Raw genomic sequence first — 21,396 nt, forward strand, 5'->3', positions numbered from 1 at the left:
TCTTTCTTGAAATTTCCCTTCTTTTTTAAAAAAAATTTATATTAATTTATTTATTACTTTTGGCAGTGTTGGGTCTTTGTTGCTGTGTGGGGGCTTTCTCTAGTTGCAGCAAGTGGGGGCTACTTTTCGTTGTGGTACGCGGGCTTCCCATTGTGGTGGCTTCTCTTGTTGCGGAGCACGGGCTCTAGAGCGCGCAGACCTCAGCAGATGTGGTGTGTGGGCTCAGTAGTTGTGGATCGTGGGCTCTAGAGTGCAGGCTTGGCAGTTGTGGTGCACGGGCTTAGTTTCTCCGCGGCATGTGGGATCTTCCCAGACCAGGGCTCGAACCCGTGTCCCCTGCATTGACAGGCAGACCCCCAACCACTGCGCCACCAGGGAAGTCCCGAAATTTCCCTTTTTAACATCTTTAATGAGTTTACTGTTCCTGACTTACACCACAGGGAGAAAGCTTGACACTCCTCTGAGCATTCATTGTGTTTGGTATGAGTACTATTATCAGGGCACTTTTTTACTTCTTGGGAGATCTTCTAATGCAGGTCTATTTTCTGAGCGGTTTACTTGGGATTCAGAATGCAAAAATACAAAATAAGAAAAAAGTTTATGGTTTAGATTTTTTTTAAGTTTGGAGAATAGTAATATGTTGTAGAACAAACTTTACTTGTTGAAGCTTATCTGGGACAGAGGGTGAGTGGTTTAAAGGAACACATCCTGCTGATTTAAGTATAAAAAAAAGAGTAGTTCTCTAACATTTGATGTTTTTCATTGTCACTTCCTTAGTTATTTTTGGTCACTGAAGCTCTTGTGGATGGCTAAAATAATGCTAATTTTTTTCTGTATGTAAGTCTCTATAATCCAAGTTAAGGTATGAAAAATACCTCTTTGATCTTTAGGTAACTAAACTGAGTTTGACTTTTAGTTATTAAACGGTTGTAGCTTTTTTTTATCATGGCTTGTCAATATAAAGTTAAATATAAGTTAAAGAAAGCAGCAGTGGTACCTGTCACAAGTGCTGGTTTGAGGATGTTTGGGGCTACTATAGAATCAAGAGCAAGGTCGGGACTTTCCTGGCGGTCCGGTGGTTAGAACTCAGCTTCCACTGCAGGGGGCGTGGGTTCGATCCCCTGTAGGGGAACTAAGATCCCACATGCTGCAAGGTGCGGCCAAAAAAAAAGGAAAAAAAAGAGCGAGGCAAGAGAGTGAAGCTGGGAGGATAGCCAGCTTTCAAAGGAAATATTGTGACCCAAGAGCCTAGACTTACATCCTAAAAAAACAAAAAACCAAAGTAACGCAGAAAACAAAACCCACGGAGTTTCTGAAGTGACAGACTGAAATGGAATGACCCAAGGCAATATTATGGACCATGACTTGGAGGTCATGGAAGGTTCATTGTCAAGATTATCTCTACAACTTCTTTTTTAACCTAATCTGAAAAAGAAGTAACCACAAAGAAGTTATGCTGAATTCATATGTAGAATGACTTAGAACGTTTTGATATATTCAGTATTTATTCAATAGGTAGAAATAATAATCAATCGCTTAAACATTAGAGTTCACATAAGGTTTTTGTATATGTTATTAACCACTGGAGGCTTAACACACCTTGTAAAGTAGGCAAGGCTGACATTTTTCTTTCCATTTTACAACTAAGGCAAGTGAAACTCAAAGAACTTAAGTGAATTTCTTGATGTTTTGTGATTAATAAAATTTCAAGTACAATTTTTTCAGATCCAGTGTTGTTTTTACTACATCCTAGGCTCACTTTCCTGGAATTTCTAGGAACAAACATTTCTAGGAATATCTGTACTGTTTTGTTGAGGAGGCCTGGACTTTTGGGAGACCGGCATGAAATAAATGTTGACTCAGTACTTGGAAACAGTGTGATCTTAGGCAAATTACTTAACCTTTAGGAAATTCAGTTTTCTTATTTGAAAAATAAGAATAATACCTACCTAGATGAATTAGAAATGTTCTTAGCATCCTAAAAGTAGCCGAATACCTTACTCCAATGGGCTTAAGCAATAAGAAAATGTAACTTCTAAAACATGAAGTACAGAGATAGGGCTGAGTCTGGTTTAGGTTGAGTCGGCAGCTTAAAAATGTCAGCCAAGTCTGTTTCCTTGTTATTGCTGTGGGTGGCTCTGCCCTCAGTCTGGCCTTCTTAGAGTTGTAAGGGGCTGTGGCCATTTCAGTTATCAAACTTAGCTATGCCAGGTCTGAGATGGGAGAAAAGTAGGCCATCACTTTTTGTATCTTTTTCTTAGGACTAAGAAAACACTCATAAAAACCTACCCCACACTTTCCTTACATTTCTTTATGCTTCTAGTATTTCATCATCACCGCAGCACTACACAAGTCACTAGCAAGGAAGACGGCATTATTACAAATGGTTTAAACTCATCACTTTAGGAGGAATAGATGCTCTGTTTGAGAGATTAAATGAAGCAACATATGTTCAAGTCCTGGAATTTAGTAGGCCCTTGGAGTTATATCCTTAGTATATAATATGAGAAAATATTTTGTATTTCTTTATATAATGTTATATTTATCCATGTTCAAAATGGACATTGACTAGATTAATGGATATTGATTAGATTCCTTTTTCCCAAAATATGCCTGAGTTTCCTTTCTCTTATTTCTGGATCTAGTTGAACATTTTAGCTAATGAGGGAAAAGAAAGTCTGTATACTTTGTACATAGGACTTGCTAGAATTTCATATATCAATACCATAGCTGTCATGGGGTCACCTGGGATAGGCACTGATTGCTTGAAATCATATTTGGTTTTAGAGATCATAGTATTCTTGAGGGGAGATAGGAAATCATTTTCAGAATTTTGAAAGGGAATTAGGTACCTATACTGTATTAGCATAATCATGTCTCCCTGTTGTAATGCCAAAAAAGATCTGTAGCCAGGAAATTAAAAGCATTAAGTCTGTTTTTAGCATTAATACGTTCATTTTTCTATAGTAACTTGGGAAAGAACAGACAGCTTTGCCTTATCGACTAATTTTCTTTTACGTCAGTGACAGTGCTATTCAAACAGTCATGTGGGCCTAATAACTGTTTAGTTTTTACATGATTAATGGGGTTGGCTTTACTTTGGAAGAGTTATGTAACAAACCAATCGACATACAAATAAAGACCAATGTCTATTTTCCATTTGCCAGATTAGCCCTTTTTTTTTTTTCTTGGTTTTGAGATATCTTTCTCTGTGGTATCTCTATTTCTACCACCCTCTTCCCCCGTCCCAGAGTTTTATCTCACCATTATTTCACTGACATTTTTGTTTAGTCCTTGGTTGTCTCTATAAGTGAGTTTCCAAATTTTGGATGATTTTTGTCCTTAGAGCACAAAACCTGAAGAGTTCTTCATAACTCAGCGTGACACCCAGCTCATTGGTGTCCAGATGTAGATGGCTCTTAAGGGACCAGCAGTTCCAGGATGACCTGGAGATTTGGGTAAAACACAGAGTGTGCCCATGATTACTTTGTAAACAAGTGCCCTGGTGCATTGCTCTCAGGCCTTGACCTTGATTTAATATGGGATTCAACAGATGACAGATTGCGTGAAGCTCTGTTGTGGCATGACCAAGTCGAAGTCCAAGAATGGTCATATTGAATAAGTCACTGTGGAGGTTTTCTAATTGTGGCTAATGAGCAGTATGCACCTAAGGAGAGAAACTAAGGCTTGCTTTCTGTAACCCAGTTGTCAGAGGGATGAGTGAGAGAACTAGATGTTTGCCAGGCATTATGATGAAAAGGAAGGAGCATTTGGAAGAATAGGGGTGATTTCACTTAGTGAACCAAAGCAATTGTTTCCAGGCCTGGCTGGATATCAGAATTGCTTGGGGAGTTTTTCAACTATGCAGAGTTCTTTGTCCCTGGAAATTTTGCTTAGTGGATCCATTTTATTGAATATATTAACCATAATTGATAATATGACTGTTCCTTTTTTATTAAATGTTTAGACTTTCCCTGTATTTTGCTGTCAGTCCCTTCTTCCTAAACCTTCACTGCTTTTCATATCTTTTAAGAATAAGTTTAAACCCCCGGCCCTACCTCCCCTTCAGAGCTTTCCCGAATCTGTCTCCTCCCATCTTCCTAGCCTTCTTAGAATATGGATTTTGCATTTTAATTTGAGGGAACTGGCAGTTATTGGAAGGATGAGTTTAGATTGGTCATAAACATATGAGAACTCTTCACTCTCAGGAGCAATCAGGTAAGTGCCCACTAAAATCCTGAGCTGTGCTTTCTTGTTATCAACTAGCAAGAACGAAAAGAGACGAGAATACTTTAACTTGGCATGGGTGCGATATAAAAGTCTCTCACCTATACTGCTCTTGGGAATGTGAATTGGTAAGAACTTTCTGGAACGCAGTTTGGCATTATGTATCAAGAGCCTTGAAATAATTCATGTTCTTTAATCCAGTTATGTACTTCGTAAACTATCCTAAAAAATAGCAGATATGGAAACAAAGATGTGTTTATAGTGTTCCTACACTGAATTGTATGGTAATGAAAAATTGGAAGAAACCTAAATGTCCAACAGTAGGGAAAATGTTGAATGGAAGGATAACATCCCCGAGTGATGGAATATCATTCGTTCAGAGTTGTGTGTGTTGGTGGTAAAAATATACATAAATAAAACTTACCATTTTGACCATTTTAAGTGTATGATTCAGTGGCATTAAGTACATTCACACTGCTGTGCTCTCATCACCACTGCTCACCCACAGCCATCTCAACTTGCAAAACTTAAAGTCTGTACCCATTAAACAGCTTTCGATTCTCCCCTCCCCCTAGCTCCTGGAAAACACCATTCTTCTTTCTGTCTCTCTGAGTTTGACTACTCTAAGTATCTCATATAAGTGGAATCATATAGTATTTGTCTTTTTTGTGAATGGCTTATTTCACTTAGCATGATGTTCTCAAGGTTCACCATGTTGTAACATGTGTCTGAATTTCCTTTTTAAAGGCTGAATAATATTCCATTTTATGTATATACCACATGGTGTTTATCCATTCACCTGTCAGTGGGCACTTGGGTTTGTTTCCACCTTTTGGCTATTGTGAATAAATGCTGCTGTGAACATGGGTGTACAAATATCTGTTTGAGTCCTGCTTTCAATTCTTTTGAGTATATGCCCAGAAGAAAATTCGGGTTTTGTGAATTTCTTTCTTCTTTTTATAAAAATTTTTTTGGCTGCGTCGGGTCTTAATTGCGGTGCATAGGCTCTTTGTTGTGGCACTCAGGCCTTCTCTCTAGTTGTGGCCTCCGGGCTCCAGGGCACGTGGGCTTTGTAGTTTGTGGCACATGGGCTCTAGTTGAGGCGCACGAGCTCAGTAGTTGTGACACTCAGGCTTAGTTGTCCCACAGCATGAGGGATCTTAGTTCCCCAACCAGGGATCGAACCTGTGTCCCCTCATTGGAAGGTTGATTCTTTACCACTGGACCACCAGGGAAGTCCAGAAAATTGTGGTTTTAAACAAATATTTAACAGTAACATGCTTCATGATATCATGTGAAAATTAAAAAACAGATTATTAAAATAGCATGATTCTCTTTTTGTGGAAAAAAAATATGCAAATAGTAAAAGGACTGAAAGAAGGTAGTTAGAATTTTGAGTTTTTAGATTTTTCGTCCTGACTTTTCTTTAATAATAAAGCTCACATGCAAATAAGTAGTTTGAATTGGAGAGGGTTTCCCCCCCATCTCCAGATCAGATCAACAGTGATTTGGCACTAGTTTTCATCCCATGCTGTCTTGCTTTACCTCTGAGTTATTTTATGAGTGATAATTTCAGAAATATCCCTGGAGATGTAAGGCACCGTGAAATTCTAATTTAATTACTTGTGTGTCTCACAGAAAGAATCACGGCTGTTGTATCACAAAGAAGGAAAATGACAGCTAAAGAGAAGGAGCTTGAGTTGAGCTCAGTTTCTTCTTTGATGGAAAGTAGATGCTCTTTAGCTCGAAACAATTGATTCAAGAATATTTTCTTTTTTCTTGACTTTGTTGAACAGCTCAGTAGAGATGCAAAAAGTGAGCTATGTCTTTATTATAAAGAGCTCATCACTCCATTATCAAGCACTTAGCTAGCTTACAATCAGGTGACAAATACAGTGCTGATATAAGGTAGCCCTTGAACAAAAATCTGCTGCTTTGAAAACTTGAACAAAAGCTTTGAAAGTCTTCAATGTAATAATGAGTTGAAGAATACAAATTATTTATCCTCTTTCAACAAATATTGAGTACTAAAATAGAAAAAAATCAACAATAGTGGAAATAACTTCATACAGTTACTCAAATATACTCACTAGAACTTTCTTAAGATGCCTGGTTCCATCCTTAAGATTTGTTTCCTTCATGAAGTCTTAATTTAGCTTCACTTACCTCTAATCATTTTACTTCTCTATTTTTATAGATAGTTTTACACTATAAATCACTGTTTATAGATTTCTTTATGTAAGAGCTAACATATTGTTCATGTTCATTTATCTTCTTGCTAGTTAAACTGTAAAGTTTTCAATGACATGAAATGTCTTTGGTGCATTTTTATGGACACATTCATCAGTATTGCCATATCAGTCTTTTAAAAATATTAGTCTATAGTCTATAAGATTGATCAAATACATTTTGTGACAAACACCATTCTTTCCAAGAATATATCAATACCTGTTTCTGTAGTATATAGAATCCAAGCTTTATCCTTAATATAAAAGCAGTTCTATTTTTATTTCTCATTATTATTCTTCCTATTTCACCCAACTCCCTTTTACTAAAAAGCAAAAACAAAAGCAGAGGTAATGAGAAAGGACTAAAAAATTTTTTTTAAACACACACCAAAGGTTAAGTAGAGTCAAACAGAGAAGAGGGCTCAAGTTTGGAATCCAGCAGAATTGGGTAAAGTTCCTGCTCAACCACTTTTAAATTGCATGACTGACTATTTCCATGCTTCAATGTTCAGATTAGTAAACTTGAGAGAATCCTTCCTACCTTAAAGAGTTGTCAGAATTAGAAATATTATGCTCGAAGTGTCAGGTACAATGCCTGTACCCAGTAGGTGCCCAGTCATGATAGGCAGCTATTGTTATTGTTTCCTTTACTATCTGGTGGTACCCACAGTTTCCTGTGGTAGAGAATATCATCAGGGCTATATTGTATTATTGTTAGAAATACACTGTCCCTGTTCATAGGAAGATGATATATTCCTACCCCATGACACCAGGTTTAGGTATGTGTGTTGGTTGATACTCTTTATCAGCAGAAGCTTTAAAAGCTATGTCGTGGCTGTGCCAGGTTTACTTTTCCTTAGCCATTTTCTGGGGAAAGCCTCTCCTTCAGGCTGGGTCCCAGAGGGAGAACAATGTCAGGCAGAGCTGAGCCAGCTGATACAGAAACTTGCAAGCCACTGGGATTTGCTGTTGATACTTGGCACATTTACCCTAAAATGACTAATTTATCGTCTTCAGGTGAAATGGATGGTTTCATTATTGTAGCATCTATATTTATTTTTATCAAGTTTGAATTTTAAAAAAACAGGGCTTCCCTGGTGGCGCAGTGGTTGAGAGTCCGCCTGCCGATGCAGGGGACACGGGTTCGTGCCCCGGTCCGGGAAGATCCCACATGCCGCGGAGCGGCTGGGCCCGTGAGCCATGGCCGCTGAGCCTGTGCGTCCGGAGCCTGTGCTCCGCAACGGGAGAGGCCACAACAGTGAGAGGCCCGCGTACCGCAAAAAACAAAAAACAGAAAACAGTGAAATGATAAAATATATATGGAAAGTTAGCACCAGGGAACACAGATACTCCAGTGATAAGGATCAACGTGCTCTTTAAAATAAGCTTTTTAGTAACAGCATGAAAAGTGAATCATATGACACTTCTTCAGAGGAGACTATACCCTCCTAGCAATAAATTAAAGGAGCTTCTCATGTAAGACTCTAAGTAGGCAGCAATGAAAACTATATAAACAATATCTTCAATATTTTTTATTAAATAGTGAATTCCAATAATATTAAAATGTAATATGGTGAAGATGGTACACAATTTAGTAATGTGGTCCAAGGATGTAGCTTTCTGGTCTTATGGTCTTAACAAGGTCAGGATTTACATTACTAGGGAAGTGAATAGATTATTCAAAGTTTATACGACCTGCTGTATTTATCACTTGTCTCAGCCTGGCTCTTGGTAAGAAGTGGATACAGTTTTCCTTCATTCACCTGCAATGAGTCAGGCATCCTGATGGATCAGGCATTGGAGATTTAGTACTCAACAAGACGGACAAGGTCCCTGCTCTCAGAGAGCATACATTCTATAGTGGGAGATAGCTGATAAAAAGAATAATTTCAGATTGCTATAAATTCTGTAATAGATATAGAACTATTCAGTTTCCTTTCTTTTTCTTGTGTCATGCTAATCTGTGATTTTCAAGAAAATTTTCCCGTTCACCTAAGTTGTCGTATTTATTGGGATAAGGTTATTCCAAATATACTTTTAGTTTCTTTTTAATGCTAGTAGGACCTATACTAATGTCCCACTTTTCATTTCTGATACTTTTGAATAACAGTAATTTGTATTCTCTTTCTCTCTCTTATGAGCAGTCTACCTACCTAGGAGTTTATCAATTTTATTTATCTTCTCCTAGAACCAACTTTTGGCACTGTTGATTTTCTTTATTGCACATCTATTTTCGACTTCATTGATTTCTGTTCTTTCCTTTATTATACCCTCCTTCCACTTTGTGTGGGAATATATGCTGTTATATTTCTAGATGGAAGCTTAGAGCATTGATTTTTCAACCTTGCTCCCTTCCCAGCATATGCATTTAGAGATAAAAATTGTTCTGCATCCCAGAAGTTTTGATGTATTGAACTTTCAATATTGTTCAGATCAAATACCTTTTAATTTTCAGTGTGAGTCTTTCGACCCCTGGGTTCTTCAGAAGTAGGTGCCCAATTTACAAACATATCTTTCTTTCTTGTTCTCTAGTTTAATTCTATTTCTGTGAGAGGTGCCTTTATAGCCCAGGATATAGTCCACTGTTGTTGGGTGTAGTGTTCCACATAAGTCAGGTAGATTAACTTGATTAATCATGTTATTCAAATCTTCTGCATCTTCACTGATATTTTTTGTCTGCTTGTTTGATCATCACTGAGACAGGTGTTTTGAGATCTCCCACTATGAATGTAGATTTGTCTATTTTTTAGTTTTATCAGTTTTTGCTTTATGTATTTTGAAGCCATGTTAACAAGTGTGTTTAGGATTATAAATCTTCCTGTTGAACTTACCCTTTTATCATTATGAAATGTTCCTCCTTATATCTTGCAATCATTTTTGCCTTAAAGTTAGTTTTGTCTGATATTAATATATAATCACAACAGATTTCTTTTGGTTAGTAGTTGAGTGATACATCTTTATGCATCGTTTTACGTTCAACCTAACTGTATCCTTATATTTAAAGTGTGTCTCTTTTAAATGCATTATAGTTGTTTCTTTCTTTTTTTATTTTTTTTTCCACTGTTGTTCTTAAATCAAATTTGAGAAGTCTTTTTTATTTGGAATGTTTAGGTCATTTACATTTAATGTGGTAACTGGTAGTTGTGCTTATGTCTTACCATCCTGCTATTTATTTTCTATTTATTTCATATCTTCTTTGTTCCATTAATCCTCCATTCCCTCCATTTTTTCGATTAATTTAGTATTACATTTTATCATCTGTTAACATTTTAGTAATACTTTTTATGTTATGCTTTTAGTAGTTCCCTAGAGGTGACAATCCACATCCTTGGCTTTTACAGTCTACCTTAAATTTGTACTTTACCACTTCCTGAACAAGGAAAGAAACTTAGAGCAGTGTAAATATTTAATAGTTTAGTTAATATCTTTTATATATAGTCAAATATTTACCCTTTCTGATGCTCTTCCTGCAGTTCAGTGCTTCCAACTGGAATCACTACTCTTCAGCCTGAATACGTTTAGTATTTTCTGTAATATGGATCTGCTGGCAACCAATTCTGCCAGTTTTTGTTTGTATGAACACATCTTTCTTACACCTTTTCTTTTTCCTTTTATCACTCTTAAGATGTTGTTGCATTATCTTTTGGCTTCCATAGTTTGTATTGCAAAGTCAGCTCTCAATTGTATTGCTCCTTGGAAAGTAATGTATCTTTTTCTTTCTGGCTGATTTTAAGATTTTCCTCCATGTCTTTGGTTTCAACATTTAGGCTGTACTTATTATTTTATCGTGCTTGAAGTTAGCTGACCTTTTTGGATCTGTGGGTTAATGTTTTCAACAGTTTGGAATATTTTTGGCCTTATGTCTTCAAATATTTCTTGTGTTCTGTATTCTCTCTTTTCTCTTCCTGGGGCTACAGTAATACATATGTTAGACCATTTAACTATATCTCACATGTCTCTTATGCTCTGTTTTGTTTTTTACCCTACCTTTTTCTCTCCCTGTTTCAGTTTTGATATTTTTTATTGACCTGTTTTTTTCATTTCACCAAATCTATCTTCTGCTGCGTCGTCTGCTATTAAACACATACAATGAATTCTTATTTTCAGGCATTGTACATTTTAGTTCTAGATTATTTGATTCTCTTCTTTTAGATTTCAACTCTCTGTTAAAATTGTTTCTCTTTTCATTCATTTGTCCATTTCTTTCTTAATTTTCTTCACCATATTTGTAATAATTATTTAAAGTTCTTGTCTACAAACTCCAACATCTGAATTATCTGTGAGGCAGTTCTCTTGTCTGTTTTGCTCTTTTGTTTATTGGTCACATTTTCCTGACTCTTTGCATGTCTCATAATTCTTTATTGTATGCCATATATTTTGTATTTAAGAATTATTGAGACTGAGGAGATTTTATTTTCTCTCATAGAAGGCTCTTACTTTCCTCTGTTAGCCAGGCAGGGTGAGAAGATGATTACCTCAAAAACCACAACTGAGTTGAGTTGGTCGGGGTTTCAGTTTTGGTTTTTTTTTTTTTTAATTACTTTATTTATTTTTTAAAAATTTTTGTTTAATTTATTTTTTTATACAGAAGGTTCTTATCAGTCATCGATTTTATACACATCAGTGTATACATGTCAATCCTAATCTCCCAACTCATCCCACCACCACCCCACCACCCCACCCCCGCTTTCCCCCCTTGGTGTTTGTACGTTTGTTCTCTACATGTGTGTCTCTATTTCTGCCCTGCAGACTGGTTCATCTGTACCATTTTTCTAGGTTCCACATATATGTGTTAATGTATGATATTTGTTTTTCTCTTTCTTACTTACTTCACTCTGTATGACAGTCTCTAGATCCATCCACGTCTCACCAAATGACCCAATTTTGTTCCTTTTTATGGCTGAGTAATATTCCATTGTATATAGGTACCACATCTTCTTTATCCATTTGTCTGTCGATAGGCATTTAGGATGCTTCCATGACCTGGCTATTGTAAATAGTGCTGCAATGAACATTGGGGTGCATGTGTCTTTTTCAATTATGGTTTTCTCTGGGTATATGCCCAGTAGTGGGATTGCTGGATCATATGGTAATTCGATTTTTAGCTTTTTAAGGAACATCTATACTGTTTTCCATAGTGGCTGTATCAATTTACATTCACACCAACAGTGCAAGAGGGTTCCCTTTTCTCCACACCCTATCCAGCATTTGTTGCTTGTAGATTTTCTGATGATGCTCATTCTAACTGGTGTGAGGTGATACCTCATTGTAGATTTAATTTGCATTTCTCTAATAATTAGTGATGTTGAACAGCTTTTCATGTGCTTCTTGGCCATTTTTATGTCTTCTTTGGAGAAATGTCCATTTAGGTCTTCTGCCCATTTTTGGACTGGGTTGTTTGTTTTCTTAATATTGAGCTGCATAAGCTGTTTATATATTTTGGAGATTAATCCTTTGTCTGTTGATTCATTTGCAAATATTTTCTCCCATTCTGAGGGTTTTCTTTTTGTATTGTTTGTGGTTTCCTTTGCTGTGCAAAAGCTTTTAAGTTTATTAGGTCCCATTTGTATATTTTTGTTTTTATTTCCATTATTCTAGGAGGTGGATGAAAAAAGATCTTGCTGTGACTTATGTCAAAGAGGGTAATTCCTATGTTTTCCTCTAAGAGTTTTATAGTGTCCGGTCTTACATTCAGGTCTGAGTTTATTTTTGTGTATCGTGTTAGGGAGTGTTCTAATTTCATTCTTTTACATGAAGCTGTCCAGTTTTCCCAGCACCACTTATTGAAGAGACTGTCTTTTCTCCATCATATATCCTTGCCTCCTTTGTCATAGGTTATTTGACCATAGGTGCGTGGGTTTATCTCTGGGCTTTCTATCTTGTTCCATTGATCTATGTTTCTGTTTTTGTGACAATACCATATTGTCTTGATTACTGTAGCTTTGTAGTATAGTCTGAAGTGAGGGAGTCTGATTCCTGCAGCTCCGTTTTTTTCCCTCAAGACTGCTTTGGCTATTTGGGGTCTTTTGTGTCTCCATACAAATTTTAAGATTTTTTTTGTTCTAGTTCTGTAAAAAATGCAATTGGTAATTTGAAAGGGATTGCATTGAATCTGTAGATTGCTTTGGTAGTATAGTCATTTTCACAATATTGACTGTTCCAATCCAAGAACATGGTATATCTCTCCATCTGTTGGTACCATCTTTAATTTCTTTCATCAATGTTTATAGTTTTCTGCTTACAGGTCTTTTGTCTCCCTAGGTAGGTTTATTCCTAGGTATTTTATCCTTTTTGTTGCAGTGGTACATGAGAGTGTTTCCTTAATTTCTCTTTCAGATTTTTCATCGTTAGTGTATAGGAATGCAAGAGATTTCTGTGCATTAATTTTGTATCCTGCAACTTTATCAAATTCATTGATTAGCTCTAGTAGTTTTCTGGTGGCATCTTTAGGATTCTCTATGTATACTATCATGTCATCTGCAAACAGTGACAGTTTTACTTCTTCTTTTCCAATTTGGATTCCTTTTATTCCTTTTTCTTCTCTGATTGCTGTGGCTAGGACCTCCAAAACTATGTTGAATATTAGTGGTGAGAGTGGACATCCTTGTCCTGTTCCTGATCTTAGAGGAAATGCTTTCAGTTTTTCACTATTGAGAATGATGTTTGCTGTGGGTTTGTCATATATGGCCTGTATTATGTTGAGGTAGGTTCCCTCTATGCTCACTTTCTGGATAGTTTTTATCAAAAATGGGTGTTGAATTTTGTCAAAAGCTTTTTCTGCATCTGTTGATATGATCATATGATTTTTATTCTTAAATTTGTTAATATGGTGTATCACATTGATTAATTTGCGTATATTGAAAAATCCTTGCATCCTTGGGATAAATCCCACTTGATCGTGGTTTATGATCCTTTTAATGTGTTGTTGGGTTCTGTTTGCTAGTATTTTGTTGAGGATTTTTGCATCTATATTCCTCAGTGATATTGGTCTGTAATTTTCTTTTTTTGTAGTATCTTTGTCTGGTTTTGGTATCAGGGTAATGGTGGCCTCATAGAATGAGTTTGGGAGTGTTCCTTCCTCCACATTTTTTTGGAAGAATTTGAGAAGGATGGGTATTAGCTCTTTTCTAAATGTTTTATAGTATTCACCTGTGAAACCATCTGGTCCTGGACTTTTGTTTGTTGGAAGATTTTTAATCACAGTTTCAATTTCATTACTTGTGATTGGTCTGTTCATACTTTCTATTTCTTCCTGGTTCAGTCTTGGAAGGTTATACCTTTCTAAGAATTTGTCCATTTCTTCTAGGTTGTCCTTTTTATTGGCATAGAGTTGCTTATAGTAGTCTTAGGATGCTTTGTATTTCTGCTGTATCTGTTGTAACTTCTCCTTTTTAATTTCTAATTTTATTGATTTGAGTCCTCTCCCTCTTTTTCTTGATGAGTGTGGCTAATGGTTTATCAATTTTGTTTATCTTCTCAAAGAACCAGTTTTTAGTTTTATTCATCTTTGCTATTGTTTTCTTTGTTTCTATTTCATTTATTTCTGCTCTGATCTTTATGATTTCTTTCCTTCTGCTAACTTTGGGTTTTGTTTGTTCTTCTTTCTCTAGTTCCTTTAGGTGTGAGGTTAGATTGTTTATTTGAGATTTTTCTTGTTTCTTGAGGTAGGCTTGTATAGCTATAAACTTCCCTCTTAGAACTGCTTTTGCTGCATCCCATAGGTTTTGGATCGTCATGTTTTCATTGTCATTTGTCTCTAGGTATTTTTTGATTTCCTCTTTGATTTGTTCAGTGATCTTGGTTATTTAGTAACGTATTGTTTAGCCTCCGTGTGTTTGTATTTTTTATGTTTTTTTCCCTGTTATTCATTTCTAATCTCATAGTGTTGTGGTCAGATAAGATGCTTGATATGATTTCAGTTTTCTTAAATTTACTGAGGCTTGATTTGTGACCCAAGATGTGATCTATCCTGGAGAATGTTCTGTGAGCACTTAAGAAGAAAGTGTAAACTGCTGTTTTTGGATGCAGTGTCCTATAAATATATCAATTAAATCTATCCTGTTTATTGTGTCATTTAAAGCTTCTGTTTCCTTATTTATTTTCATTTTGGATAATCTGTCCATTGGTGTAAGTTTGGTGTTAAAAGTCCCCCACTATTATTGTGTTACTGTCAATTTCCTCTTTTATAGCTGTTAGCAGTTGCCTTATATATTGAGGTGCTCCTATGTTGGATGCATATATATTTATAATTGTTATATCTTCTTCTTGGATTGATCCCTTGATCATTATGTAGTGTCCTTCCTTGTCTCTTGCAACATTCTTTATTTTAACATCTATTTTTTCTGATATGAGTGTTGCTACTCCAGCTTTCTTTTGATTTTCATTTGCATGGAATATCTTTTTCCATCCCCTCACTTTCAGTCTGAATGTGTCCCTAGGTCTGAAGTGGGTCTCTTGTGGACAGCATATATATGGGTCTTGTTTTTGTATCCATTCAGCAAGCCTGTGTCTTTGGTTGGAGCGTTTAATCCATTCACATTTAAGGTAATTATCGATATGTATGCTCCTATTACCATTTTCTAAATTGTTTTGGGTTTGGTTTTGTAGGTCCTTTTCTTCTCTTGTGTTTCCCAGTGAGAGAAGTTCCTTCAGCATTTGCTGTAGAGCTGGTTTGGTGGGCTGAATTCTCTGAGCTTTTGCTTGTCTGTAAAGCTTTTGATATCTCCATCGAATCTGAATGAGATCCTTGCTGGGTAGAATAATCTTGGTTGTAGGTTCTTCCCTTTAATCACTTTACGTATATCATGCCACTCCCTTCTGGCTTGTAGAGTTTCTGCTGAGAAATCAGCTGTTAACCTTATGGGAGTTCCCTTGTATGTTATTTGTCGTTTTTCCCTTGATGGTTTCAATAATTCTTCTTTGTCTTTAATTTTTCCCAATTTGATTACTATGTGTCTCGGTATGTTTCTCCTTGGGTTTATCCTGTATGGGACTCTCTGCACTTCCTGGACTTGGTTGGCTATTTCATTTCCCATGTTAGGGAAGTTTTCAACTGTAATCTCTTCAGCCTTTTTCTTGGGTCCTTCCTCTCTCTGTTCTCCTTCTGGGACCCCTATAATGCAAATGTTGTTGCATTTAATGTTGTCCCAGAGGTCTCATCGGCTGTTTCATTTCTTTTCATTCTTTTTTCTTTATTCTGTTCCGCAACAGTGAATTCCACTGTTCTGTCTTACAGGTCACTTATCGGTTCTTCTGCCTCAAGTAGTCTGCTATTGATTCCTTCTAGTGTATTTTTCATTTCAGTTATTGTATTGTTCATCTCTGTTTGTTTGTTCTTTAATTCTTCTAGGTCTTTGTTAAACATTTCTTGCATCTTCTCAATCTTTGCCTTCATTCTTTTTCCGAGGTCCTGGATCATCTTCACTATCATTATTCTGAATTCTTTTTCTGGAAGGTTGCCTGTCTCCACTTTATTTAGCTGTTTTTCTGGAGTTTTATCTTGTTCATTCATCTGATACATAGCCCTCTGCCTTTTCATCTTGTCTATCTTTCTGTGAATGTGGTTTTTGTTCCACAGGCTGCAGGATTGTAGTTCTTGCTTCTGCTGCCTGCCCTCTGGTGGATGAGGCTACCTAAGAGGCTTGTGCAAGTTTCCTGACGGGAGGGACTGGTGGTGGGTAGAGCTGGCTGTTGCTCTGGTGGGCAGAGCTCAGTAAAACTTTAATCCGCTTGACTGCTGATGGGTGGGGCTGGGTTCCCTCCCTGTTGGTTGTTTGGCCTGAGGCGACCCAACACTGGAGCCTACCTGGGCTCTTTGATGGGGCTAATGGTACACTCTGGGGGGGCTCACTCCAAGGAGTACTTCCCAGACCTTCTGCTGCCAGTGTTCTTCTCCCCATGGTGAGCCACAGCCACCCCACTCCTCTGCAGGAGACCCTCCAACACTAGCATGTAGGTCTGGTTCAGTCTCCCCTGGGGTCACTGCTCCTTCCCCTGGGTCCCGATGCACACACTACTTTGTGTGTGCCCTCCAAGAGTGGAGTCTCTGTTTCCCCCAGTCCTGTTGAAGTCCTGCAGTCAAATCCCAGTAACCTTCAAAGTCTGATTCTCTAGGAATTTCTCTTCCCGTTGCTGGAGCCCCAGGTTGGGGTGCCTTCACTCCAGTGGTGGACTTCTGTGGTATAAGTGTTCTCCAGTCTGTGAGTCACCCACCCAGCAGTTATGGGATTTGATCTTACTGTGATTGCGCCCCTCCTGCTGTCTCATTGTGGCTTCTCCTTTGTCTTTGGATTTGAGGTATCTTTTTTGGTGAGTTCCAGTGTCTTCCTGTAGATGATTGTCCAGCAGCTAGTTATGATTCTGCTGTTCTCACAAGAGGGAGTGAGAGTACGTCCTTCTACTCCGCCATCCTGGGTTTCAGTTTTATTTGACCCTGTCTGTCTCTGTTTTGTTCCTGCTTCCTGGATGTGACCGCCCTCAGCTTTTGATTGAGAGCCAAGCAGGGTTCTATCTTCTTATCCCTTAAGTACTGTGGAAGATTTTATAACTGCCCTTTGGGGTTTTGAGTTTGACTGCTTATTCTCTTATACAGCTCCAGACTTTGGAGGAGATTGCCATCTATTTGTTGCAGCCTCTCCCTCAAGTAACACTTCACTCCTAAGTACTGCTGGACTTCATATTTCACTGCCATTCCAGCCATACCTCATCCCCAACTGCTCATATAGCCAGCATTCAACAAATGTCCTGTGGAGAAAACCGGCTGCACATTTGCGGTTCCTCCAGGTTTCACCCTGTCATGCCAGCCCATGCAACTATCAGGAAATCCACTTGTTTCTCTTTTCCCTGGTAGCGTTTCAAATAGGTAGAGTTTCTCTGCCTGTGCCAAGCCTATGCTTAATACTATGGTTGGAATCAGCAAATGCCCCTATAGCGACAAAAGCAATTCAGCTCTCCTTGGTAGGACACTTCCCTGTTCGGAATTTTATTTCAGTGATTTTGTTGTGCTGTTGCTTCCATAGATCTCCAGCATCTATAAAAATGTGTTTTTGATGTGTATCCTTTTTCCCACCTAGTTGTTGTAGCAGGAGTGATGGCTCCCAAGTAGACTATTATATCTTACCTGGAAACTCAGGTTTTCCCCTGACATTGACTATTCTTCTAATTTAAACAGTTACATAGCTTTCCAACATTCGGAATACATTTTATTCCATATTCCATTTTATAATATTGTGGGAAACTTAGGAAGTACTGTTTCATGTTGTAACAAATATTCTTGTAACCAAATTTCTGATTACATATTTAATGTTTTTTCTTAGTATAAACCCATAGATATGGAAATCTTGTGTCAATAGGTATGCATTGCTTTTTTTAATATTTTACAATTTTTGATAGATATTGGCAAATTTCTGCCGAGAAATACTATACTAATGTACTTTTACAGTGTGTGAGAATTTCCACTTCCTTAAGACTTTCTCCTCGATACCCAGCTTATTATTATGGAGTTCTGTGAGCCATAAAAAGTATAAATTATTAATTTATTGCATCTATATTTTGGTTAAAATATTCTTAAATGTATTGTTCATGGTAACAGAAAAAACAGCTGTAAGCCCAATTTTTCATTTTGGTTAGTTTGGCACATAGGAAGCACTTAGTCAATATTTATTGGTTGATTTGGTGTTATCTTCCTGCATCTTCCCTTGAATATGTTGAAGAGAACTCTTCCATGTTCTTTTCTTTCAGGAGAAATGAAAGAATGTATTTGTTGAAAAATATTATGTATCTTGATATGAATTTGTGGAAACTATAAAGTATTGGTAGAAAGAAAGGTATTAACTCCTCTCTTCTCCTATATCTTTTTTTGCTGGGACCTTCTACTTGCCTCTGAACAAACACAAAGACCTTTGGGTCTTATATGAGTCTAAGACTTACAAATCATGTCTTTCCTTGATATGACCTGCTTTGGATATCAGCAGTCTGGGTACATGCTTTTTCCATTTTAGATTTGGGAAACACCTGTACTTCTGGAGAGATAAAAATGCTTTTTAATCAGCAACAGTGATGCAGTTAGAAATATTTTTTTCTTATTTTACATATATAACTGTTCGAGCCAACTAGTTAAGATTAATAGTTATTTGAGTTTTGTTTCCTTTCAGAGACACTTTTTTTGCTTAAAAAGTAAGACCCTTAAAAAGGGCACATGATTCTCAATATTCAGAAAAGATGGACTTTTCTTCTGAAGTTTACCTTACCATTTTAAATTATGGAAAACTTCAGGTGTATATAAAAGCCAAGAATATACTCTAATGTACATTATTGTGGGGGCTGCCATTTTGGCAATTCACACCTTTCAGTTTCACAGTTAATGATTTTAATAAGAATGCCTCTATCTTGGAATTTTAATGTGTTTTTCCCTAGGTATCCTTTTTTTTGTATCATTAAATGGTTATTCATTAGGTATTTAGTCTTTATATTTTCCTTGATCTGATTTTTTTAAATAGCTATTTCATTTTTCATGTTTGGCTCAGTTTCTATTAGTCACTAGGGCATTTATTTTAATTTTGTTCTTCTTCATGCTCTTAAATGAAATAATACTGAATATTGTTGCCTGTTAAATGATGTATGTGAGGAGACTCTTGAATGGAACCTAGGAAGTGTTACCTTGAAAATACAGGGGATGTACAAACACTGAAGTCTTTTCAAATTGTGAAACGTTTTTAAAGGTTGATATTCAGTTTCATGCATATTCCGAAAAGTGTTCTCATTCTCTTTGAGCCAGAATTAGTATGCACAGGCACAATCTCTGTTTTCCTTAATTTCTTACTGCAACTGACATTCTTTATTGCATTTCTGTATCACTCTTATGGAAGTGATTGTTTCAGTATGTTACCTAAATGATCTTCCTCATTGTTTTGTGTGTATATATATATATTTTTTGCTTTGTGTATTTTTGAATCTTTTAAAAACTACTTAAAATATGTACAGGGTTCTTATCTTTAAATTTTCACTGTTTACACATGTTTGCGCACACACACACGCTCTCTCACATTTATGGAAGACTTTGAAGAGAGGATTATTTTAAAGACTGGAGATGCTATGATGAGGCTGAGTTAAGTGAGGGGAATGCCATGTTGCTGAGGGTGAGGGTATATAGTCACTTAAGCATTAAATCCTAATAGCACACTAGATTCTGGGGTGAAAGCCATGGAATATTTTTACTTGCTCAGGCCTTGGAGTTATGCAAACAGAAGCTATTGCAAACTCAAACTTTCATGACTGAAAAAGTAAACTTGTACATTTGTGTGTGTGTGTGTTTTTTTTATAGGTTCAAAAAGGCATTTGAATCTGAGCCAACACTACAGTCAGGAATTAATTATGCGGTCCTCCTCCTGGCATCTGGGCACCAGTTCGAATCTTCCTTTGAGCTCCGAAAAGTTGGTAATTACAGTTTGACGCTTTCCATGGAAATCAAGAAACTGTACCCAACGATACAAAGAAAAAGAATCTTTGATAGATAGTCCTTTTGCTTTCTGTCCCATCTGACTTCCTAAAAAACAAATTACATCTCCTTATTTAATGTTTCATATTGTTGTGCAAAATCCTGACATTGGGTTGTAATTCAGTTTTTAGTTTATTTTACCTGATATTTTTAATTCCAGCTCAAACTAATTAAAAATATGGGCTCTGCATTTAGCCCTCAACTGCCAAATAAGATAGTGTTTTGTGGAACATCAGGGAAGTTTCCTATCTTAGATTGATTTTGCTTTCCTGGGGCTGAAAGAAAGAAAGAAAGAAAGGGAGGAAGGAAACTCTGATATTTCCTGTTTCTGTTTCTTGTACACTTGCCCGTATGATTTCAGTTTTGTTGGAGGTAGAGCCTCCCAAACCCCTAGAACAACAGGTCAAGCAGATGGCAGTCTTGGCAGTGACTGGTCTCCTCAGAGACCATCTCTGAATTGTAGCCATTGATAGAATGTGCTTTTTTCCCTTTTATCAGTGGACATTGTCTCATATGCTGACCCTTCTTTGGAATTTTTGAAGATTAAGATATCTCAGTGAACAAATTCTGTGTGATTTCCTTGGTTCTGGCTTTGATAACATTTTTTAAGGTTCTAGATATTGAATACTATCTAAGGTAATCAGATTTTGCTCTCTTTTGAGTGTCTAACCCCTCTCTTTCAGAGACCCTTTACAACTCTTGCAGGAGTTTTTACTACAGACATAGAAATAGTTTGCCATATTTTTCGTAGAGGAAAAAAATTTATCTTAGTTAAGCTATGAATTGTAGAAGAAACTTTTCCTTTAAGATTTTTAACTGGAGAAATGTTTTGTTTAATTTGTCATAAGAAGAAATGAGCCCTGGACTTTTTTTTACATTATTTGGGAAAGACTAATAAAATGGCCTTATATGATGTTCTGGGAAATCTTTGAGGCAAGTAAAGTTTGAGTATTAAGTACGTTTTAAAAGACACAGACTAAAAGAATGGTACAATGGTTGTTGCTGCTGGATTGCAGTGGTATTCAATGCACAAAGTTTTATTTGAAATAATATTTTTAGTTGGAAAATGAAATCAGTAAAATATACACTTTTCATAAATATAATTATTTTATTATAAATAATTATTTATTATAATTAAATTATAATTATAATAAAATTCTGCATCTAAGGTTATTTAAAAAACTCAACACTAGCCAAAACTCCTTATGCATCAGTGATCTAAAAATGATTTGTATTGCTCTGTTCTTGAACTTGAGGTTGAAGCCTGCAGATCATCACAGAATTTGACACTGATTTGCATGTGTAAGTAGAGCAGTAACATAGTGGTTTGAAATGTACCTATTCTAAATTCTCATTTTTAAGTTAAATGTAGATTAAAATGGTCAGTAGATCTTAAATGTTCTCACCACAAAAAAGAAGTGGAAATTATATGACATGTTGGAGGTG

At 36.6% G+C, this 21,396-nt stretch overlaps 1 protein-coding gene across 3 annotated transcripts in view; it reads left to right on the top strand.

Annotated features, from left to right (window-relative positions):
* The window catches only part of MAP3K5 (mitogen-activated protein kinase kinase kinase 5), a 215,933-nt gene that overhangs the window by 99,428 nt on the left and 95,109 nt on the right, over positions 1-21,396 (top strand). For all 3 annotated transcript variants that reach the window (XM_067701965.1, XM_067701964.1, XM_067701966.1), the window contains exon 8: positions 19,777-19,889. In XM_067701965.1, the coding sequence (XP_067558066.1) occupies positions 19,777-19,889 (113 nt within the window). The remainder of the gene's footprint in view (positions 1-19,776; positions 19,890-21,396) is intronic.

The sequence above is a fragment of the Pseudorca crassidens genome, chromosome 13, assembly GCF_039906515.1.
Source record: "Pseudorca crassidens isolate mPseCra1 chromosome 13, mPseCra1.hap1, whole genome shotgun sequence".
Lineage (NCBI taxonomy): Eukaryota > Metazoa > Chordata > Mammalia > Artiodactyla > Delphinidae > Pseudorca > Pseudorca crassidens.